The sequence below is a fragment of the Acomys minous genome, assembly GCF_964271855.1.
Source record: "Acomys minous genome assembly, chromosome: 11".
Taxonomy (NCBI): Eukaryota; Metazoa; Chordata; class Mammalia; order Rodentia; family Muridae; genus Acomys; species Acomys minous.
Genome location: NC_140492.1, coordinates 100608561 through 100628706, shown reverse-complemented (window position 1 = coordinate 100628706; position 20146 = coordinate 100608561). Strand labels below are relative to the sequence as shown.

Here is a 20146-nt window from a genome sequence, read left to right as displayed (position 1 = left end):
TGCTCTGTGAACAAGGCTAAAGTGTTCCCTTTTCTTTCTTCTTCTTTGTTTATTTTTTGATACAGAGTTTCTCTGCATAGCCTTGGCTGTCCTGGACCTGCTTTGTAGACCAGCTGGCCTGGAACTCACAGAGATCCTCCTGCCTCTGTCTCCCAGAGTGCTGGGATTACAGGTGTGCCACCAAGCATAGCGAGGCTAAATGTTTCTAATATGAAAATACTAGAAGGGATTATTTGTTATGGCCATGTTTAGAGAGGCAAAACAGTAAGATGCTGGAAATTTCATTCGAGTCCATCCAATAAACTAAAAGCCACAAAGGGATGAATATGCCTAGAAGAGATTACGGTCTACTAAAGGAAAGCAGCCAAACTCATTTGGAAAGAAAAGTTTAATCCACAGTAACAGCTGAGCATAAGCCTGGAGGAGGAACAGAGTAGGGGTAAAGTCCAGGACAAGCCATGGGCTGTAGGTAGCAGGGCTTGGTAATAAACAGAGTGGCAAAGCTTAGCATGTTTGTTTTTCATTAGACAAAAGATGCTCTGTGCATTGTAGAGCATCTCAAAGACCAAGCTGAACCCCTGTACCAAACGAAGTTAGTTACTTTGTTTCCTTCTACTTGGTTTCATTTTGAGACTGGGCCTCCCTCTGTATAGCCCTGTCTGGCCTGAAATTCCATTTCTAGACTAGATTGGTTTTGAATTCATAGACAGCAGCCTGATTCAGCCTTCTAGGTTCTGAAGTAAAGGTGTGCACCATCACACCTGGCCCTGCACTTAATTTAAGTAGGAAAAAGGGAATCAGGACAGGCTTTTGGTGAGGTTAAACATGAATTCCGCCACCTCACATGCCGAGAGGGGTTAGGTTAGAGGATGCTGGGAAAGCGGGGAGACCCAGGAGGAAGATGCTATATAAAAGTCCTGTGAAAACCCTGGAGGCCAGTGTGCGAGCCTCGGAGGCAAACAATGAATTCAAGTTGGCAGGAAAAGGCAGCAGAACGCAGCTAGGAGCAAGAAAGGGGGGACCTGAAGAATTCTAGACAAGAGTTCTACAGGCGTGGAGAGGACACGTGGGACGGGCTCGCTTAGCGCTCTTAGCTGATTTCTTCTACAAGCGGGTGACTCAATGGAGGAAGAAGAGAGAAAGATCAATGTGAGACTGGGAAGGATTCCAACAGAGGAAGGAGAAGGAAGAGGCCCCAGGGGCTCGGTGCTGAGAACTGCGGAGCTAAGATTTAACACGGGTCAGGGGAGCAGAGCCTCTTGGGGTAGGTGGGTCACTGAGATGCTGGAAGCTAGCAGGCAAGCAAAAGTCATCAAGTAAAGTAGTGGAGCTCAGAACTCAACGAGAGAAAAGTTGATAACTCAGTAGAGGTTTCAGTGTGGACCAAGTTGTCCACCAAGACTATCCAAGAAGTAGGAAGGTTCAGAATTAGGACCAGCAATAGGCTTTCTCGTCAGGAGAAAGGGGCAACTTTCAAATAAGATGGGTTTAGTGTTGGGAAAATGCGGAGAGGCACAGGAAGACTTCCTCTCTAAACATTTCCTCACTGAATTATTAATGTCTGCTCACAGATATACACTTTTTATAAATGGCATGGAGCCTAAAGATGACATCAAACAAAACTTATCTGAAGCTGCCGTTTCTATACCTCTTAGGCTACACAGTAAGCTTATAACATGATGCCCAGCCCTTCAGTGTCGTTCATAAAAGAATATATAGTTATGTTATGTAGTTACGTGTCTTTTAACCCTTCAATCTCACCAAATCAAGGAAGGCCAATGCCCATTGATTATACATCACCGTGGTCAACGAGTGCTCGTCACATCAGTAGCTCATAGCCATGTCCACTAGTACACGGGTTGCCTAGACTTTAATAAGTACCTTCAGTTTTGCATTTTCCTCTTTCTTCTTCTTGGCTTCCCACAGCTCTTTCTGGTACTCCCGGGAGAGACTGTCATCCACAAAAGTTAAAACCGCGTTTGGGTTCCTTAGTGTTATAATGGTCTGTTCGGCCACTCCTTTTTCAATAGCCTCGTTAATGGCTATGACTGCAGCATGTACTGAAAAGTAAAGAGAGAGGAGACTTTTTTTAATCAGCAAAAGATACTGACAACATTGATACCCACGAACTCAAGCAGTTTCACTGTCTTACTTAGCTTCCAGTAAGTAAAAGAGACCTCGGGTGTGGGGAGATAACTCACCATTATGAAAGAAGCCAGACATGGTGGCACGTGCTTATAATCCCAACACTGAGGAGGTGGCCAAAGTGGATCTCTGGGGGTACACTGGCGCAGCTAGCCTAACCTAATTACCTAGCCTCAGGTCCCAATAAAAGACCCCTGTCTCTAACAACATTGTGGACAGCTTCTGAGGAGGCTTATACATGCAATGTACTTGTGTGTGCATGCACACCTGCACACACACACAGCACAACAAAAAAGAGACCTTTAATCTGTCTGCAGGCTTGCCTGTCCCTGTCCCTGATCCCAGCATCTGTGAAGTAGTCCTTATCTATTTATCCAGGCACTCAGATGACACAGGTACTATGCCATCCACTAGGGCACAGGGTGAGCCCTCGCTTCCTGTTCAGGGCAACACAGCCTTAAACAAGTGGGTTTTAAGAGCTAGCTGCAATTTAGCTTGCCACACTGCAAGAGTCACAGCAGTACACACCCTGACCCAGCAAGTAGAGAGATGTTTTGCAGAGCAAAAGTATTTATGAAATCTCTACATTCATGTCACACAAAATGCAAGTTTAAAACCCAAAGTTGATTTGTTCGGCTATGTTCAAATGCCCTTGGGTAACTAATTATAATACTAAGGACAAAAATGTCAGGGTTCCTGGTGTTGACAGTACTCCTGCAAACACAGTGAGCATTTCTGAAACTTGCCGGACTTTCTGAAAGAAAAGCAGCCCGTGCTGCCCACCTGCAGATCTAAGAGGATGCTTACTGCCTATTAAGATACGTGGGTGTTCTGAACTCGGAGGTGATGAGAAGAGAAGGGAAGTAATCCAGTTCTTGGCAGATTGTGTTATGAAGACAATAAAATCATCAAGTTATCTATGTACATTTGGTTGCAGTTAGTCTTTTGGAGATGAGGAATCTAGAACCATCAGCGCCAACCATAATAACAACAACAATAACAACAAAAATCCCGAAAGAAGCAAAACCTTGATAGTTCTTAAAGTATCTCTGAAGTATCCTGTTTTATGGCACTAAAAAAAAAAAAATCAGCAAATGCGCATGTGTAAGTTGCAGGCCAATGACAAGCACTGCTATGAGGCCCACTTACATGCGGCTTCATCCACGGACAGTTCGTTGGCCAGAATGCCGCCAATCTTACTGAAAGCCGGCATCTGTATCCCGTACTTCTCCAGTTCTTTCCTCATGTTGCTGATTTCCTCCTCTGAAACGACAACAGAAAACAAAAATCAAAGGAAGGACCCCGGCGGTGAAGGCAGGAAGGGGAGACTCTCCTTCTCAGGAAGGTGGAGCCATTTCCAAATAGTCTGCTTGAGTCTTTCATGCCACAAGCCTGGAGGAGGGGACCTGGGTAGACATGAGCAAGATAGGCCAGTGTGGGGATTATTGTTCATTGCCAGTTTGGTAGACTCTGGAGTCTGTCTGTGAGAGCATCTGCCTGTGAGAAATGCTACTGATGACCTTAGCTGAGGCGGAAAGATCTGCTCACTGTGTGTGGTACCCTTCTGACAGGGATGCTAAATCCTATGAGTGGAGAAAGAGAACTGGGCAGCAGCATGTCTTCCCTGCCCTCTTTCTGACTGTGGCCATCATACGACCAGGTGCTTCTCTCTCCTGATGCCCTGACGTCACCACCATGACTGACTGAACCTTGTACTGTGAGCTAAAATAAACCCTTGAGTTACCCTTGTCAGGGCATTTTTAAACCAAGATGGCAGGTTTTCCCTTGTTGGTTTAGAGCAGTGGTTCTCAATCTGTGGCTTGCGGCCTCATTAGAAGTCGAACGACCTTTTCAAAACATGTATCAGATACTATGCCTACCAGATATTTACATTAAGATTCACGACAATAGCAGAATTACAGTTATAAAGTAGCAATGAAAATAATTTTATGGTCAGGGGTTAGCACCACATGAGGAACATGAGGACCTATATTAAAGGGACGCAGCATCAAGAAGGTCAAGAGCCACTGGTCTAGAGGAAGAAGGGAACAAGTGACGCCAAAGGGAAGAAGGTGGCACTTAAGTGTTTTCTTATCACTGGATTGCAGAGGAGATAAAGACAAAGAGGAACAAAAGGAGTACCTGTGAAATCCACTTTCCCCAGCAAATCCTGGATCTGGGGCGCAATCCCCAGTTTAAACAGATACAAACTGAAAGAAAAAAAAACATAAAGCCATCAGAACCTTTATTACCCCAAGTCCTACGGTGTACATACAAGTAAAGAATATTTTCAACTGAGAAGAGTCTAAGAGAGATCTCGTAGCCTAAAGTGCCTCACAAGGTACCACAGCCCCAGGTGGGCAAGGCCAGTGCTAACTCCAGCCAGTGCCCCCCAAATGCTGGTGTTCTGCAGCATGTGTGTGTGTGGATGTGTGTGTGTGTGTGTGTGTGTGTGTGTGTGTGTGTGTGTGTGTGTCTTTCCCTGGGATCAACACCCTTCCACCATCCGTGTATAAGAGGAAGAAAAACACAGCTAGTGGGCTGGAGAGATGGCTCAGTGGGTAAGGGCACTGGCTGCTCTTCTAGAAGACAGGCTTGATTCCCAGCACCCACTTGGCAGCTCAGAACCATCCAGTTCCAAGGGATATGATGAGTTTCTGGCCTTCAGAGCATTGCATGCACATGGTCCATGGGCATATGGAGACAGAACAGTCACATACATAAAATTAAAATAAAAGTTAAAATTAAAGTAATAAAAAGACAGCTAATATGAAACGGCAGACAATAGACACAATTTCTATAGACATTCCTTAATTGATTCTCATTTGGGTGAAAGAACAGTTTAACTTGGAATTTTTTGATATTCATCTAAATATTTGTTTCATATTTCTGAACCAGCAGACCAATAAAATGATCATGGTTGACATGCTATTAAAAAGCCAATTATGGTGTGCACAGAATACTAAGCAGAAGCAGAGACTACATGATAAATGTTTAAGGATAAATCCTTTAGGCAGTTAATGATGCCACCCGCTAAACCACCCATAACCTGACAAACTGTCTACAGAGCTGGCATTGAAATTCTGTCAAAGAGATTTCATTATGTGATTCTTCTACTCAATTCTAGTCACAGCCTGGGTCTGTTGGATATTTCTCCCGACCTTTCCAACCCCAAGGTTAATTCACAGAATCATCTAAAAGAAAGCCTGGTTTCACTTTCTTACTCATTAGTAGGTTTTAAAAAAAATCTATGAAACCTTAGTTAGAAGTAAAAAAAAAAAAATTACATAATAATGTACATGGGGAAATGATCCAAGAGTGGTTTTGGAGACTTGAACATTTTAATATGAATACTCCCAACGTTGGTTTTAGACAGATCTCAGCAGTTTATAAAATACATTAGATTTCAAATAAAGAAATTCAAGACGAAGCTTTCTCAAAGGCAATACAAAAATCTTGCATATTGGTCAACATAAGCAGTTTGCACCAGAAGTGGTGTCTTTGATTGTGACTTCCCAAAGCGATCACCTATATTAATGTATGTCAGCAGCTAAAAGATGGTTGAAAACGCTACAAAGAAAACCACCACCCACCTAGATGGGCACAGTCAGCTCCACCTACGGCACCAGCCGAACAAGGACTGAGGGCAAGGGGTATACGACGTGAGACAGAGTGAGACCCCACCAAGGAAAAAAAGAAAGAAAGAGGAAGAGGAGAGGTATGGATGGACAGAAGGAAGGAAGGAAGGAAGGAAGAAAGAAAGAAAGAAAGAAAGGAAGGAAGGAAGGAAGGAAGAAAGGAAGGAGAGAGCCAAGGGAATTATCACTCAGTTAAAAATGAAATATTTTCATAAACTTCCTTTTGACGTTGTTTTGGTAATTATCTATACTATAAACTTACATATTTTTCTAGACTATGCTAGAAACGCTAAGCAATGTTAAGCATTTAGATGGTCACAATGTGTATGCATATGTATGAGGCTTCATGTGTATGTCTCTCTCTCTATGTAGACATACACCTGTGTACACATGTGTACAATAAATCCTCCTAAACAAAATGACAAGATAGAAAAGGTAAACACAGAACAAAATCTTCCAGTACATTTGATGTGTATGGTCTTAAGAAGACACTGCATGGCTGGGTGTAGTGGCATATGTCAGTAAGCAATTCCACAGCACTACAGAGACGCAAGCAGTTGGATCCCAAGGTTGAGGCCATCCTGGCCTACATGTGTAAGGTCATTTTGGGCTGCAGTAGGGAGACCCTATCTCAAGAACTAAAAGACAGGGGGCTGGAGAGATGGATCAGCAGTTAAGAGCACTTGGTTGCTCTTCCCGAGGACCTAGGTTCAAATCCCAGCACCCACATGGCAGTTCACAATTGTTTGTAATTCCAGTTCCAGGGCATCTGATACCTTCACACAGACATACGTGGAGGTAAAACATCAATGTAAATAAAATAAAATAGTAATGAAAATAAAAAAATAATATTTAAAATAATAATAAATAAAATAAAAGGAGGAAAAGATTGTATTCATTTGTCCTCTGTGATTAGAGGGTTTTTAAAAACTATTATCTGGCTGGGAATGTGGCTTAGCCATGGGATTCTTGCCTAGTATGTACAAAACCCTGGGTTTAGTACTCAGCCCTGAAACAAACAAACAGAGCAACTCCAAGTCCCCCCCCCAAAGAAAATCCCTTTTTATTTCCGCAGGAGGATTTGAACTTGGTTTGATTTTCCAGCTGTGTTCCCTGGGAGTCCACTCAACTCTGTTATCAACCTTGTTATACAAGGTAGTGTAGCTCAGAGGACAGTGGTTCTCAACCAGTGGGTCGCGACCCCCTGGGGTTGAACCACCTTTTCTCAGGGGTCACATGTTAGATATCCTGCATATCAGATATTTACATGACAGTTCATAAGAGTAGCAAGTGTACAGTTATAAAGTAGCAATGAAAATAGTTTTATGGTTGGGGGGGGGGTCACTACCACAGGAGGAAGTATATTAAAGGGTAGCAGCATTAGGTAGGTTGAAAACCACTGACTTAGGAGAAAAATCAGTTATGAAGTTGTAACTTGACTGGAAGGAATCATCTAATATCCCACAGGCACCTAATGCCTGCACATCCCTGAGTTCAGTGACCTTTGTAACTAGTAGGTCCCCTGTAAAACCCTGGGAAGCAAGGCGTGGGGCTGTTGCAACAGGTGCCGGCTGGCTCTTGGTTGGCATGAGGCTTCAAGGCCAGGCAATCTCAGTCTCACCAACGTGACTCATTCTTTAGAACCCGCAGTCACCTGGTGGACCGCGCAAAGCTCCTCACAGCTGTGGGGAGAGCTGCGCACAGGGCTAGACACACTTCTGGAGAGGAGCCAGTGCCTGATGCCATCCAGCCAACACCTCGGGCTCCCAGTTTTCTCACCTTCCCCAGGAACTGCATCTGGCACGGACTATAGCAACTGTGTAATGTTGACTACTCAGATGGACCTGGGCTGGGCACAGCCGCAGACTGCCAGCAGTCTGTGCGGATGCCCTTTTCCTTATCCCCGTATCATTTCAGAATACTATCCATGAAGATTTCCCAGGGGCTGTGGAGGATACAGCCCAGTGTGCTCAAGGCTGTAGGTTCAACTCCCAGCACTGTGAGTTATCAAAAAATGGGAGGGGAGGAGAAGGAGGGTGTGATGGGTTGAATAGGAGTGGAACTATTAGGAGGTGTGGCCTTGTTGGAGGAAGTGCGTCATTGTGGAGGTGGGCTTTGAGGTCTCATGTTGCTTAAGCTCCACCCACTGTGGAACACTCTGCTGCCTGCGGATCAAGAGGCAGAACTCCTGGCTCGTCCAGCACCACGTCTGCTTACTTGTCCCTATGTTTCCGCCATGACAATAATGCACTAATCCTCTGAAACTGTCAGCCAGCCCCAGTTAAATGCTTTCCTGTATAAGAGTTGCCCTGGTCTGGTGTCTCTTCACAGAAAAAAAAAAACCAAACCAAACCAAAACAAAAAAACCTCAAACTAAGACAGAGGGGGAGGAGAGGGAAGAAGAGGAAGGGGAGGAGGAGAGAGGAAGAAATGGGAAGAAAATATTCCCAATGAGATAGCAATACCATGTTATTCATCTTATCAGGGAGAGAACATCCAACGCTGGACATCCCCCCCCCACCTGTACCCACCCCCAGCCAACATTGGACATCCTCCCTAGCCCCCACCCCCAGCCAAAGCTGGACATCCCTCCACCCCCCCACCCCCAGCCAATACTGGACAACCCCCTGGCCCCCACCCCAAACCCCCGCTGTGAAGAGTCATGTACTCCTTGATTCAGAGCCAGAAAGACAGGACACACCCCTAAGCTTAAGGTCTATATCTTTAGAGATTATCAAAGATCAAAACCCATTTGCAGTCACCAAAGACTGTGAAGGTCATGTCGAACACGGTCAGTAGGAGACCACGGTGACATTTAGAAAGCCATGCTGTTTTATGAAGCATTTCTTAATTCATTATTACATGGGAAAAATATTGCAGTTCTAATGGGGCTGTGACGTGTTGAGAGCAGGGCGCTTGCCTGGTGCACACTGGACCCTGGGTCCCTTTCTAACATTGCAAAAAGGGAACTCCCATCACAACACAAACCAGAACAATAACAAAAGGACACCAAGTTGGGAGTGGGACATGCAACGGAGAATATGGAGTTTGTTGGAGGGCAAAGATGGGAGGTAGATATTATCAAAGGTAATAGCATACACGTACAAACTTCTCAAATGTAAAGACAAAATTTTAAATTGTGATTGTACTAATTTTATGTCAGTAGTGACTAACAGTTAAAGAACTGGGCTAAGCGATCTGGATGCAGCTATTTTTATATTATATCTTGTTCATTCGTTCTTCCAATTGCTACTGATAGAATGTGTCCTCTGTATAGTATGCTTCCCTTAATATAAATATGGTTTGGTGTCACAGCATAGCTTAATTAGGCATAGTGGCACATACACCAACAGTCCCAACTATACAGGAGGCAAAGACTGTAGGACCTCATTGGTAGAGGCCAACCTAGGCACCACAGTCCCCTTGTCTCACAAACAGAGAAAAAAAGCATAGCTTTGTTGACAATATGAAACTAACGGTTTATACTAAAGGAATGTGGTGATTTTTCACATTTGTGGTAAAGAAAGTAAAGACAATAATGGAAATTTCAGTAACATCCTGATTATCTATGAGTCACCACAAGGTGGTGCTGGGAAATTAGCTTGTGAAATGGGAAAGCTTGCTTTTAAACGTAGACCCGAGCTTTTCTTAGATTGGTATGATGGAGTAGGTAGAAAACGTACTTGCATTATGGCCTCTCAGACATCATTTCCAAAGAATTAACTATATTGTATTTAGCTTCAACTTTCAATATTTATCATCACTTCTTCTAGGGTGGGAATTTTCTTCCTCATCTCTGAATGATAGACGCTTCCAAGCAGATGGGTACAAGGAGCAAATGCCTACCTGGAAGCTGTGTGCATCCACCATCCCACATTGAAGAGTACTCTTTCCCAAATATTTAAAGACCAGGAGGCCATCACTGACCTGACATTCACAGACAATTGAGACTTAATATTAAATAACCAAATCCATTGAACGTACTACATGCTGCTTGTAGCTAACTCTCCGCACAGAGCTTACTATGCACCCTTTGCTGACTAACGTCTAACACAGCATGCCAGGAGCATGGCAGAGTAAGCTGTGGCATTGTTGTTACCTGACCAATAGCAACAAGAGCACTCAAGAGCACTCTGTGTAGAACCGGAAGCCTCTTAACCCGTGAAAAGGTAGATCACACCTGTATTGCTGATGTAAGCCTGCAGGGAGGGGTCACCTGGAGGTAACGCTCACTAGCCCATTTAGTACTAGTTGTATAAATAATATCAGCTGAAGTCTGGGAAGTCGAAACGGAAGATACAAAATCCTATTAGTTTTCAAAATTATTATTGCCTTTAATCCCAGCACTCGGGAGGCAGAGGAAGGTGGATCAATGTGAGTTCAAGGCCAGCCTGGTCTACAAAGTGAATCTAGGACAACCAAGGCTACACAGAGAAACCCTGTCTCAAAAATCCTATATATATATATATATATATATATATATATATATATATATATATATATATGGCTTTTAGTAGCCACATTAAAGATCCTGTGGTATTGAAATGTTAACTTAAAAGGCAGGACAGAGGTTGGAGAGATGGCTCAGATGGCTGCTGTTCCAGAGGTCCAGAGTTCAATTCCCAGCAACCACAGGGTGGCTCACAACCATCTATAATGTGATCTGATGTCCTCTTCTGTCATGCAGGTGTACATGTGGGTAAGAACATTCATATATATAAAATAAATAAAATCTTAAGAAGAAATATCAGGCAGGACAGACCTGGGTCCACTCCTGAGTTTCTGCTCCATATCGCCACCAGCTCATCTAGGGCTGTGCCATGTGCCCTGGACATTTGTAAATCAAAGACCTGTGGGAAACTAGAGAGACCCGGGACTGGCAAGGGCTGGGTTTATGGTCCTGAGCAAGGCAGGGAAATAAATGGAGTGGATGGCCAGGGCTTAAATAACTTCCCAGGGTTCCTCAGGTCCAGGATCCTTTTCTGTAAGTGTTTCAAATGTAACAGCTCAGAGGTAAGTGCAAGTCTGACATCGCTTTTTACAATTTTGGTCCAAGGCAAAGGAATCCAGAGGCAATCTGCCATATGCAAATTAGCTTAGGCAAACTCTGCCCCCCCCCAAAGTTAAAAACATGAACTCTAAGGGATTTTAAGCTGCAACCAATAAAAAACCGTGGAACCATGGTAGGTTTCATGGTTCATAGGCTCAAAGAGCTTAGCGTTCTGTGAGAGCATCATAGCCATAGAGTAACTCAGACAGGACAGAAGTGTGCCATTAATTTACATATCCAAAAGCGGAGACTTTTGAGCGAGGAGGAGTTTGAAGGCTACAGAAAGGAGCAAATGTCTTTCTCATCTTACTCCCCAATGCTGCCATCTCCGCAGGAACCTCCCAAGACCCGGGGACCAGAGTCTGTCTTTCAGGCCAAAATCTGTCACTAGAGAGCTTACTCGTAAATTCAAATGTGCACTGCAAGAATTACAATCAGTCTGGTATTTTAGAGGAAAATTCAGTAAATCAGATTTTTTTGGGGGTGGGGGGCGGTGCAGTGAGAAGGAGACTTCCAAGAAAAGAGACTGTTAAATCAATGAAGGCTATATATTAATTACTGCGCACTGTGTTCAACACTTCCACTGGTGGGCCAGGTGGCCATGACACCGTGGGAGAGCCGGAGGACAGGAGCCCTCTACAAAGTAGTCAGGAAATTTAGAACAACTGGTCAACCAGAAGTGGATCTGCCTGCCACCACCTTCCTCCACCACTGCAAGCCCGCTGCAAGCCATTTATGCATTGGCACCACATCTGAAAACCAGAGAGCTGAAGACAACTGCAGAATCTCCCTGCAGAAGGTATTAGGCAGGCAGGGTGGTCCACGGATGTAAGCCCAGTTCTCATGAGGTGGGAGGTTTGTGAGTTTAAGTTCAGCGTGAGCGATACGGAGAGACCATGGTATGGACCAAGAGGGAAAGATTCATCTTTGGTTCGGTCTTTAAAAAGCCAGGAGTTCAAAGTGATCAACAGAGTGTAACACGCAGTGCACAAAAGGAAAGTTGTTAGAGATAAATCGTCCATGCACAACTCTTTGTTTTACTTTTTCAAAGTGCAGCTATTAAAACATAGCTGCTTTCTTCTTTATCTGTTTATGGAGCATAGGTAAGTACTTGTTCTTATTACTACATAGACTACAGGAAATAAAGATCAGGAACTCAAAATTAGCCAAGAAATCTCCCCAAAGCTAAGGCAGTGTCCCAAAGTGAGGGAAGACTGCAGAGCACAGGTTGACAAAAAACAGCCAGAGGGAAAGGGACTCCAACAGCAGTGAGCAGTCAAGCTGAGAGGAGCCAGGTACCTGACCTGAGGGGATAAACCAGGGACAGCATGAGGAGCACTCAGTTGTCCCTCCTTTGTCTCTGAGGAGATGGAATCTCTAGAAAGCCCAACTATAATTTTAGGAAGAAAATGAAGAAGGCGTACATATGCTTCTAATAACGCTAACAGGTCAGGCCAATACATCACTAAGACAGGCGATGCTTTGTAAAGCTACAACGCCAAGTGAAACTTAGGGAGTGAGTCACTGTAGGGTAATGCACGGTGGTAGACAGTAAAGAAAAAATCTTTACATGAGAGCCACAGACCTAGAAATGGGGGGAAAAAAAAGTGGTGCTGACTTACGAAACAAGCAGAGCTTAACTTGACGTTGTTGGCCAGGGTCTGAGTCATCTTGAGACAAGAGCCCAACGTAAGGTGACGTTTACCAAGGAATGGGTCAAAAACTAGACTGAAAGGTGTGCCCTTTTATTTCTGTTGAGGTTAAAATCATGTTGCCCCAGGTTAGGTAAAATGGTAGGAGAGCAGCGCATTAGTGTGTGAACAGGGAAAGCGGGGGCCAAACAGAGCTGGATCCTTCCCATCTGGTTTCGGTGGTAAGTGTACAACCCTGACTGGGCATTTCATCTCCTCTGAAGGGATATGAAGGAAATATGATTGTTTTAACAGCGCATTATGGTTTAAATCATTTCAACATATTCAATTTGATAACCGTCTAAACATTTCACAGTTGCTGGATGTCATTTGTTATGTCTTTATAAACAGAGCACCATCCGACACACACAGTGTTTTTCAGTGTACATAAAACGGCCTCCAGATATTTTTTAAAAAATGTGTAGTAAGTACCTCAGCTAGGCTTCCTGCACAGCTTTCTTCTCTTTCTTTTCTCTGTCTCTCTCTCTTTCTTTCTTTTTCTTTTTCTCTTTCCACAGGCTTTAAAACATTCCAAAGGAAGCCACAAAAGGAAAACATGCCCCATATAGATTTTATGTCCAAAGTCTCCAAAATAGTAACAGTGGTTTTTACGTGATTTTGCGAGACTGTTTTAGCTTTTTCTTTAACATTCTTTCTACATTTTCCAGTTTTCTTTTCCTCACAATGAGAGCATGCTGCCTTTTTTTTTTTAAATAGGGGGGGAAAAAGGATAAACATTTCCTTGGAAAAAGAAGAGGCCACCCAGCAAGAAGGCAAGTCTCTCTCAATTAGGCCAAGCTTGAAAATGCCAAGCTAAGCTGGTCATGAGTGACGGGCAGTGAGTGAGGCTGAGATCAGGTACTGAACGGAAAGGTAAGGAGCTGGCAGGAGAGAAAAGAAAAGAAAAGAAAAAAAAAAGCAAGCAAGGGCAGAACCCCAGGCCAGGTGTGGTGGGTTGCTAACTCCACATCAGACTCCAGACAAGCTCGGTCAGGGTCAAGGCTGAATTTGTAGGTCAATCAGCCCACAGGCTGGTCCAGGAGGAAGGCAGGGAGGGAGGGATACGCAAAACTACCTGGGGTGACCGCCCCTCCGGGTTCCTGAGCTATAACCAGAACCTCTGACTTGGTAAGGACAGGTAAGGCCAACTCTCTACTCCAGCTATGCTGCAGCCCTTGCAGCCAGTATAACTGTGCAACGTGAGTAAACTGCACTCCTTAAAGGCGTCCTTCAAACTGCTCCCCAGCTTCCTTCCCAGTGCGCCTTGCTGATGAGCAACACAGAACAGCAGCCTCCTGGGAGTGACTGACAGACAGCCCTCTAAACCACAGCAGGAGGGAGCTGTGTAGAAAAGCCTTGGACACCCTTTGGGATTTCTCAGTTCCTTCCAGAGACACAGCCACAAAACATGCAAGGACAGAGAAAAGTGAAGGAGAGCCAGTCATGGAAGAAGGTGGCCAAATGTGTGACATGCATGACCCAGTACACACCCTCTCCGGGATGTCAAAAAGGCACAGGGACATCCATGAAAAGTAACTGATAAAGACCCAGAACCCTGACATCGGCGTCTGCACACACGTGGCAACGGTAAGCGAGAAATGACCCATTCTTTCTTCCAGAGCTGATCAAGCCGTTATTTAAACTATAGTAAATGCATTTTCGTGAACTCCGATGCCATTCCATGTGACTTCTTAGGAGCAAAGGTGTGTCACCTGACAGGTGTCACCTCAGCATACTGTCACTATTGCTTTTGAAGCTGGAGAACACGTTGCCTGAGCGTCCACCTCAGAAAATCGCTTTAAGCTCACACACATTGCTGCCCTGGGAGCATGCTACGGATCCGGAGACCATCTGTGTGACATGCAGACATAATGACGGCTGACTTAGCAGGTCACAAAAGCAGCACAAAGTCACACAGTGTTAAGTGACTGCCCCAGGCTTTGACACATTCTAAGAAAACCTATTGGGCCTGGTGGTGGTGGCACTCGCCTTTAATCCTGGCACACAGGAGGCAGAGGCAGGTAGATCAGTGAGTTCAAAGCCAGCCAGGTCTACAGAGTAAGTTCGAGGTCAGTCTGGACCATACTATGAGACTTTATCTCAAAAACCAAAACAAACCCTTCTCCCCTGCCATCTCCCCAAAAAAGTCCTATTGGTATACTGACCCTCAGGCCACATAGCAAGAGACAGAAAGGAGCAAACCGGGAGCTCCCCACCTCCATCACCTCCTGCAGAAATTATACCTTATTTTATTTATTCATTTTTTTAAAAAAGACATTCTAAGTTATTACAGTAGGCATGGTTATAGTCCCGGTTCTTGAGGCAGCGGAGGTAGAAGGATGGAGAGTGTGAAGACAGCCTGAGCTGCAGAGTGACGACCCTGTCTCATTAAAAAAAAAAAAAAAGATGGCCTAGCAGAGACAGGTGCTTGACACCAAGCCCGACATTTGCATCGATCCTTGGTAACCTATAGGACGGAAGGAGACAGCCGGCCAACTCCTGTTCATTTTTCTGGGGTTTCCATTTGTATGCAGTAGCACATGTGTACCTTAAAGGTGTGTGTGTGCATGTACATACATACACCAGAATAGGTAAATAAATAAATAAATAGATGTAAGAGAAAGAGCAAGAATCCCACCGTTTGGTCTATATCTCCACCACCTGTCCTATTCCAAAGCTGGGCTTAAAATTAAAAAGCTGGCTGGGCTGTGGGTTGGGAGCATAGGGTCAGAGGTTGAGTCCTATGACATAATCAAAGTTTTCTCTAGGAGACTAGCTTTGTGATGAGTTATTATGAAGGCTTTGCAGAAGAAGAAGAAGGGAAAAAAAAAGCCAGGAAGAAGTTAATATAAACCCCAAGACAGAGGGTTCTGCCAGGAAACTGACTTCCAGTGGTATAAACACAAGGCAGATGTTGTAAAGGAATTTTGAACTTCATTATGCATGAAATCTCGCAGGCTTCACCTGCGCGCACAAGACAGCGGCCACAGCTGGGTTTCCACAATGGCTGCCGCGTGAAATTCCCAGTTCTCCCAGGCCCGTTAAAACAAAGATCATCTGTGAGCTATCAGAGTTTCAAGATTTTCAGTAGATATGTCTTCAAGTGTAAAAGAAGGTTTGTGTTTTTCCTTTATCTTTAGAGTGTAAATTCTATTGAGTGGGAAATTGAAAGAAACCACATTTGTGTTACATTTTCTTCTTGGTGGTACAGTCTGGATGACTGGCAATTTAATGGGTCATTAGGGCACTCAGAGGGACTCCAGGATCCGCTCAATGTGTTTACTGACATCTGCACACATCCCAGCCCAAGCGCACTGAAGCACAGCACTGTTGGGTCTTCGCTGGTCCCGTTTTAATTCTCTCCTTATTATACTTAGGTCTTTTATTCAATTTTTTTCTGTCTCTCATATACTGAATAATATTAAAAACTTCAGAATATTAAATAATATTAAAAACTTCAGTGTTTTTAAGTCCAAAGGTGGCTTTAGGTAGAGATTATTTTAAATTCTGTTACCAACAAATTCAAAGCTGAATCTAAATTTTAAAGTTCTTGAGATTATTAAAGTCACTTAGGGTCTTTTAAAGGGAAACTGAAGTTTAAATCTGTTTGCATTTTTCCCCCACCTTAGTGCGTGAATGCAATATATCATCCTTGGTATGTTTTTCCGATCGTAGACATCTGTTGTTTCTGGATAAAATATCTGGAAAACAAAAGAGACAATGCACTTACTATGCTTTACTTCTCTCCCCAACTGGACCCCAATTGTCTTTGCCAGCCTGTGGCTCTTTAAATACAGAAAGATGGTTGTTGTTGTTGTTGTTGTTATTATTATTTTCAAGACAGGGTTTCTTTGTGTAGCCTTGGCTGTCCTGGACTTGCTTTTGTAGACCAGGCTGGCCTTGAACTCACAAGGATCCGCCTGCCTCTGCCTCCCGAGTGCTGGGATTAAAGGAGTAGACAGATCTCTTGGTGGCTGCTTCACCATAAATTCCACAGAGCAATCCTTGGCTGGTGGGTGGCACGCCCCCTAGTGGCCAACCTCATAGCAATGGTGCTCACAACCAGCCTTTCTGTGGTATCCTCACCTCTGTGGTCTCTTGTGGGTTTATGAGCCTGAGAAGGACACCTTATAATGGCCATTTTATTACGTTCTTAAAATTTTGAACATATATTTAATTCATGCACATATGTCCTTCAGACATTTTTCATACCATTATTATGAGCATCCTGGTATGTGTTTTGTTGTTTTATTTCCTGTACATATATAGTCTTTGGTTTTTCAAATAACCATCATGCAAGTGTGAAAACCAGTGTGTGCACAGCATAGACCTGCTGAAAGGTCTTACTAGAAGCCAAATATTTCCCATCCTTTCTATTATTCTATACGCACATAATTTCTGATATATACTAATCATTCTCTCATATTTCTGACCTACAGCTTAGCCATTTCCCCATGGCTGAGCAGCATTTCTTTGGCTCTCACTTCTCTTCCTGGCGCTACAGTGAGCGCCTTGCATCTGCATTTTCAGAACATCTGATTCTTCTCCTGGATGACCATCTATCTAGACACAGAATTACCAGACCCGACAGCTTGAACATCAAGGCTTTTACATGCACATCCATGACGTGATTTCCTAAGCTTGAAGCTAAAAGCCTGATAAGAAACAGATTTCAGAGTTAGGTACCAAGCTGTATTTCTGAGCATAAAAAAAGAATTAACTGGGCTTCAGGTCCCTAATATTAAGGTAAGCACATCATCATCACTTTATACAACTTGACATTAAAACTAAAATTAAGTCATGTCCCATATGGTAGTACTTTTAATACTCAAGTGCAATTTTTCCACTGGACATTGAAAAAAAAAAATGGAGACACGGTAAGTGTCTCTCAAGCTAACGATACACCGTATAGTTGCCACAGCCTGGGATGTCTCAGTTCCCTTTCCAGCTGCCTTGTAACACATCTGCTGTCAAGGCGTCAGTGAGATGAGGGATTCAGACTCAGAAGACCATTTGGATTTAGTGTTCTCACAACTGTGGCTCTTGCTTCACACCTCACCGTACTGACGGCCAACGCTCCCCAGCCTCCCTGCTTTATACAAGAACCTTCTACATTAATATCCCCCTGGGAAGCCGTTATGGAAGTGCCTTCCTGCACCAAAGAGGCGGGATCAATGTATAGTTCATCAGACTGTTGAACGCAACTCCATGTCTCCAGCACTTAATGCGAAGCTAAGGGTGGAGTGGGCACTTAACACTGATGAACGAAGAAATTCAGGCAGTTCCCTACAAAGCCTCTCGGCCTTGGAATATCATCTGTCAGAATCTTCATGGCGAAAGTCAATGTTGAAACACGTTGGAAAGGTTCAATCAAGTCTTTCGGACACCACGAAATTGTCCTGATCAGATGTTTCTTCACCAAGAAAATTTCCCTTTGAAATTCTCTCTTATTAATCTTTTTACCACCCAAGCTTTCACTAGTAATCAATAAGCCAAATATTAATTTCATGTGGCAACTATTATTCAGAAGGAGGTGACATTTAATGCTTTGGTGGACTAGTTTAATTGACAATGGCAGAATGAGTCAGGCGTGGTGGCGCACGCCTATGATTCCAGCACTCTGGGAGGCAGAGGCAGGTGGATCTCTGTGAGCTCGAGGCCAGCCTGTTTTACAAAAGGAGTCCAGGACAGCTTAGGCTACACAGAGGAACCCTGTCTTGAAAAAACAAAAACAAAAAAACAAAACAAAAAAAACAAACAAAAAACAAACAAACAATAAAACCCAAACAAACAAAAAAAAAAAAAAAAAAAAAGAAAAGAAACAAGAAAGAAAGAAAAGGGCAGAATGAATTTTAATGTTGATAATTTCGAGGAACACAATGCTGAGATAAGCCAAGCATAAGTACAAAGACATTGAAAACATACCACCATGTACATGCAGAGAACTGAATCAGTGTCCTCTGAAAGAGCAGCCAGTGCCCTCAACTGCTAACCCATCTCTCCAGGCCCTGCTGTGGTGGTGTTTTTGAGAACTGAGCACCGAGCCTCACATATTAGAAGGTGCTTTACCATTGAGCTACATTCCCAACCTACACGGTTGATATTTTAACAGCAAACCTTGCTTAATAATAAAATAACAACATGGAGACTTGTAAGTCCTTTGTCTCCTACTCCTCAGGATGACATCTTATGAATCATTTCCTTAAAGTAGCTATATATGTACTACACAATGCCAAGGACTGAGCCCTTGACACAAATGAGAGTGTGACAGATGCCAAGGACGGCCAAGTTAAGTGAAAAGGCCAACCCCAAATGGTTGCTCACCATATGATTCCAATAATATTCCGATCTCAAAATGGCAAAAATGGTTAATGGTGGAGAGCCTTTAGTGATTGCCAGGGACAGCCTGGGGAAGGGATGTCCCCTGTGGTGACTGTCTGGGTAGCACTAGGGGGCACACAAGTCCATTCATGAGACACAACTGCACAGAACAATACACTCACACTCTTGCAAACAAATGCACGTGAGAAAAGTAAAGGCTGAATGAAGGCAGGGTTCCAGTTTAAATCCATACCCTAATGGTAACTTGCAGGAGGGGGGGTGGGGAGGTGTGGCTCTTGCTGGAAACCTCACGATTCAGAAGCTGAGGCAGGAGGATTCCACAAGTTTGAGGCCAACCTGGGATATATAGTGAATCCCAGGGCAGCCCTAGTTACATAGAGACCCTGTCATAGAAAAGAAAGAAAGAAAGAAGGAGAGAAAGAAAGAGAAAATATCCCAGATAAAACATTCAATTTCTAATATTGTACTATAGTTATAAAAACGTCAGGGCTGAGGGAAGCTGAATGACCCATACACAGAGACATACTATTTTCGAAAGTTCCCGTGATCTATAATCCTTTTGAAATAAAAGTAGTCCTACAATTTCCCGTCAAGGGTAATTTCCTCATTTCCCCCATCTGCCTATTTCTTCTCTCTTTGAATTTACCAAGTGCTGAATGCTTACTGATTGAATTTTTTATTTGGTAGGTCTATTTTAGGAGTAACAGCTATAAGCTTCTAACTTTTCAAATTTAAAGTGATAGCAGGATTTATAAAAACTATTATGAAAATAAATATACGAGCCAGGGAGATGGCTCAGGAAGTAAAAACACTAATATGCAAGCCTGATTACTGAGGTTTGACCCCCAGAAACCACATGACAGGCCAGATGAAGAGGGGTGCATCTGTAACTTCAGCACTATGACAGTGAGATGGGAGGTGGAGAGAGAAGAAGTGTCTGGGTGTCCCCAGGCCAGTTAGCCTGGAATATGCAGCCAAGTCAAGAGAGGCCCATGTGCACAGATACATAAAATAAATTTTTAAAAATTAAGTTACAATAATTTACAGAAAATATACAAAAAAGGAGCTGATTACCTTAAATTAACCATCAACTAAAGCCAGTTCTAACACCGTTTAATTTAGACACACTTTCACTTGTCTGCTTTGTAGCGGTATGCCCCTAGTTCGTCATGAACTCCTGCCACACTTGTCTTTGCGTAGGCCTTTCTGTATTCTCGAGCCTGCAGAGACACGACTCAGGCTGGCAAATAAGTTTTCAAAGTATGGTGATTGCTTTGTAT

At 43.6% G+C, this 20146-nt stretch overlaps 1 protein-coding gene across 3 annotated transcripts in view; it reads right to left on the bottom strand.

Annotated features, from left to right (window-relative positions):
• Positions 1-20146, bottom strand: part of IQGAP2 (IQ motif containing GTPase activating protein 2) — a 272620-nt gene that overhangs the window by 105877 nt on the left and 146597 nt on the right. For all 3 annotated transcript variants that reach the window (XM_084802701.1, XM_084802702.1, XM_084802703.1), the window contains 4 exons: positions 16149-16225; positions 4288-4355; positions 3295-3408; positions 1882-2060 (listed from right to left, as the gene is read on the bottom strand). In XM_084802701.1, coding sequence (XP_084658827.1) covers positions 1882-2060; positions 3295-3408; positions 4288-4355; positions 16149-16225 — 438 coding nt within the window. The remainder of the gene's footprint in view (positions 1-1881; positions 2061-3294; positions 3409-4287; positions 4356-16148; positions 16226-20146) is intronic.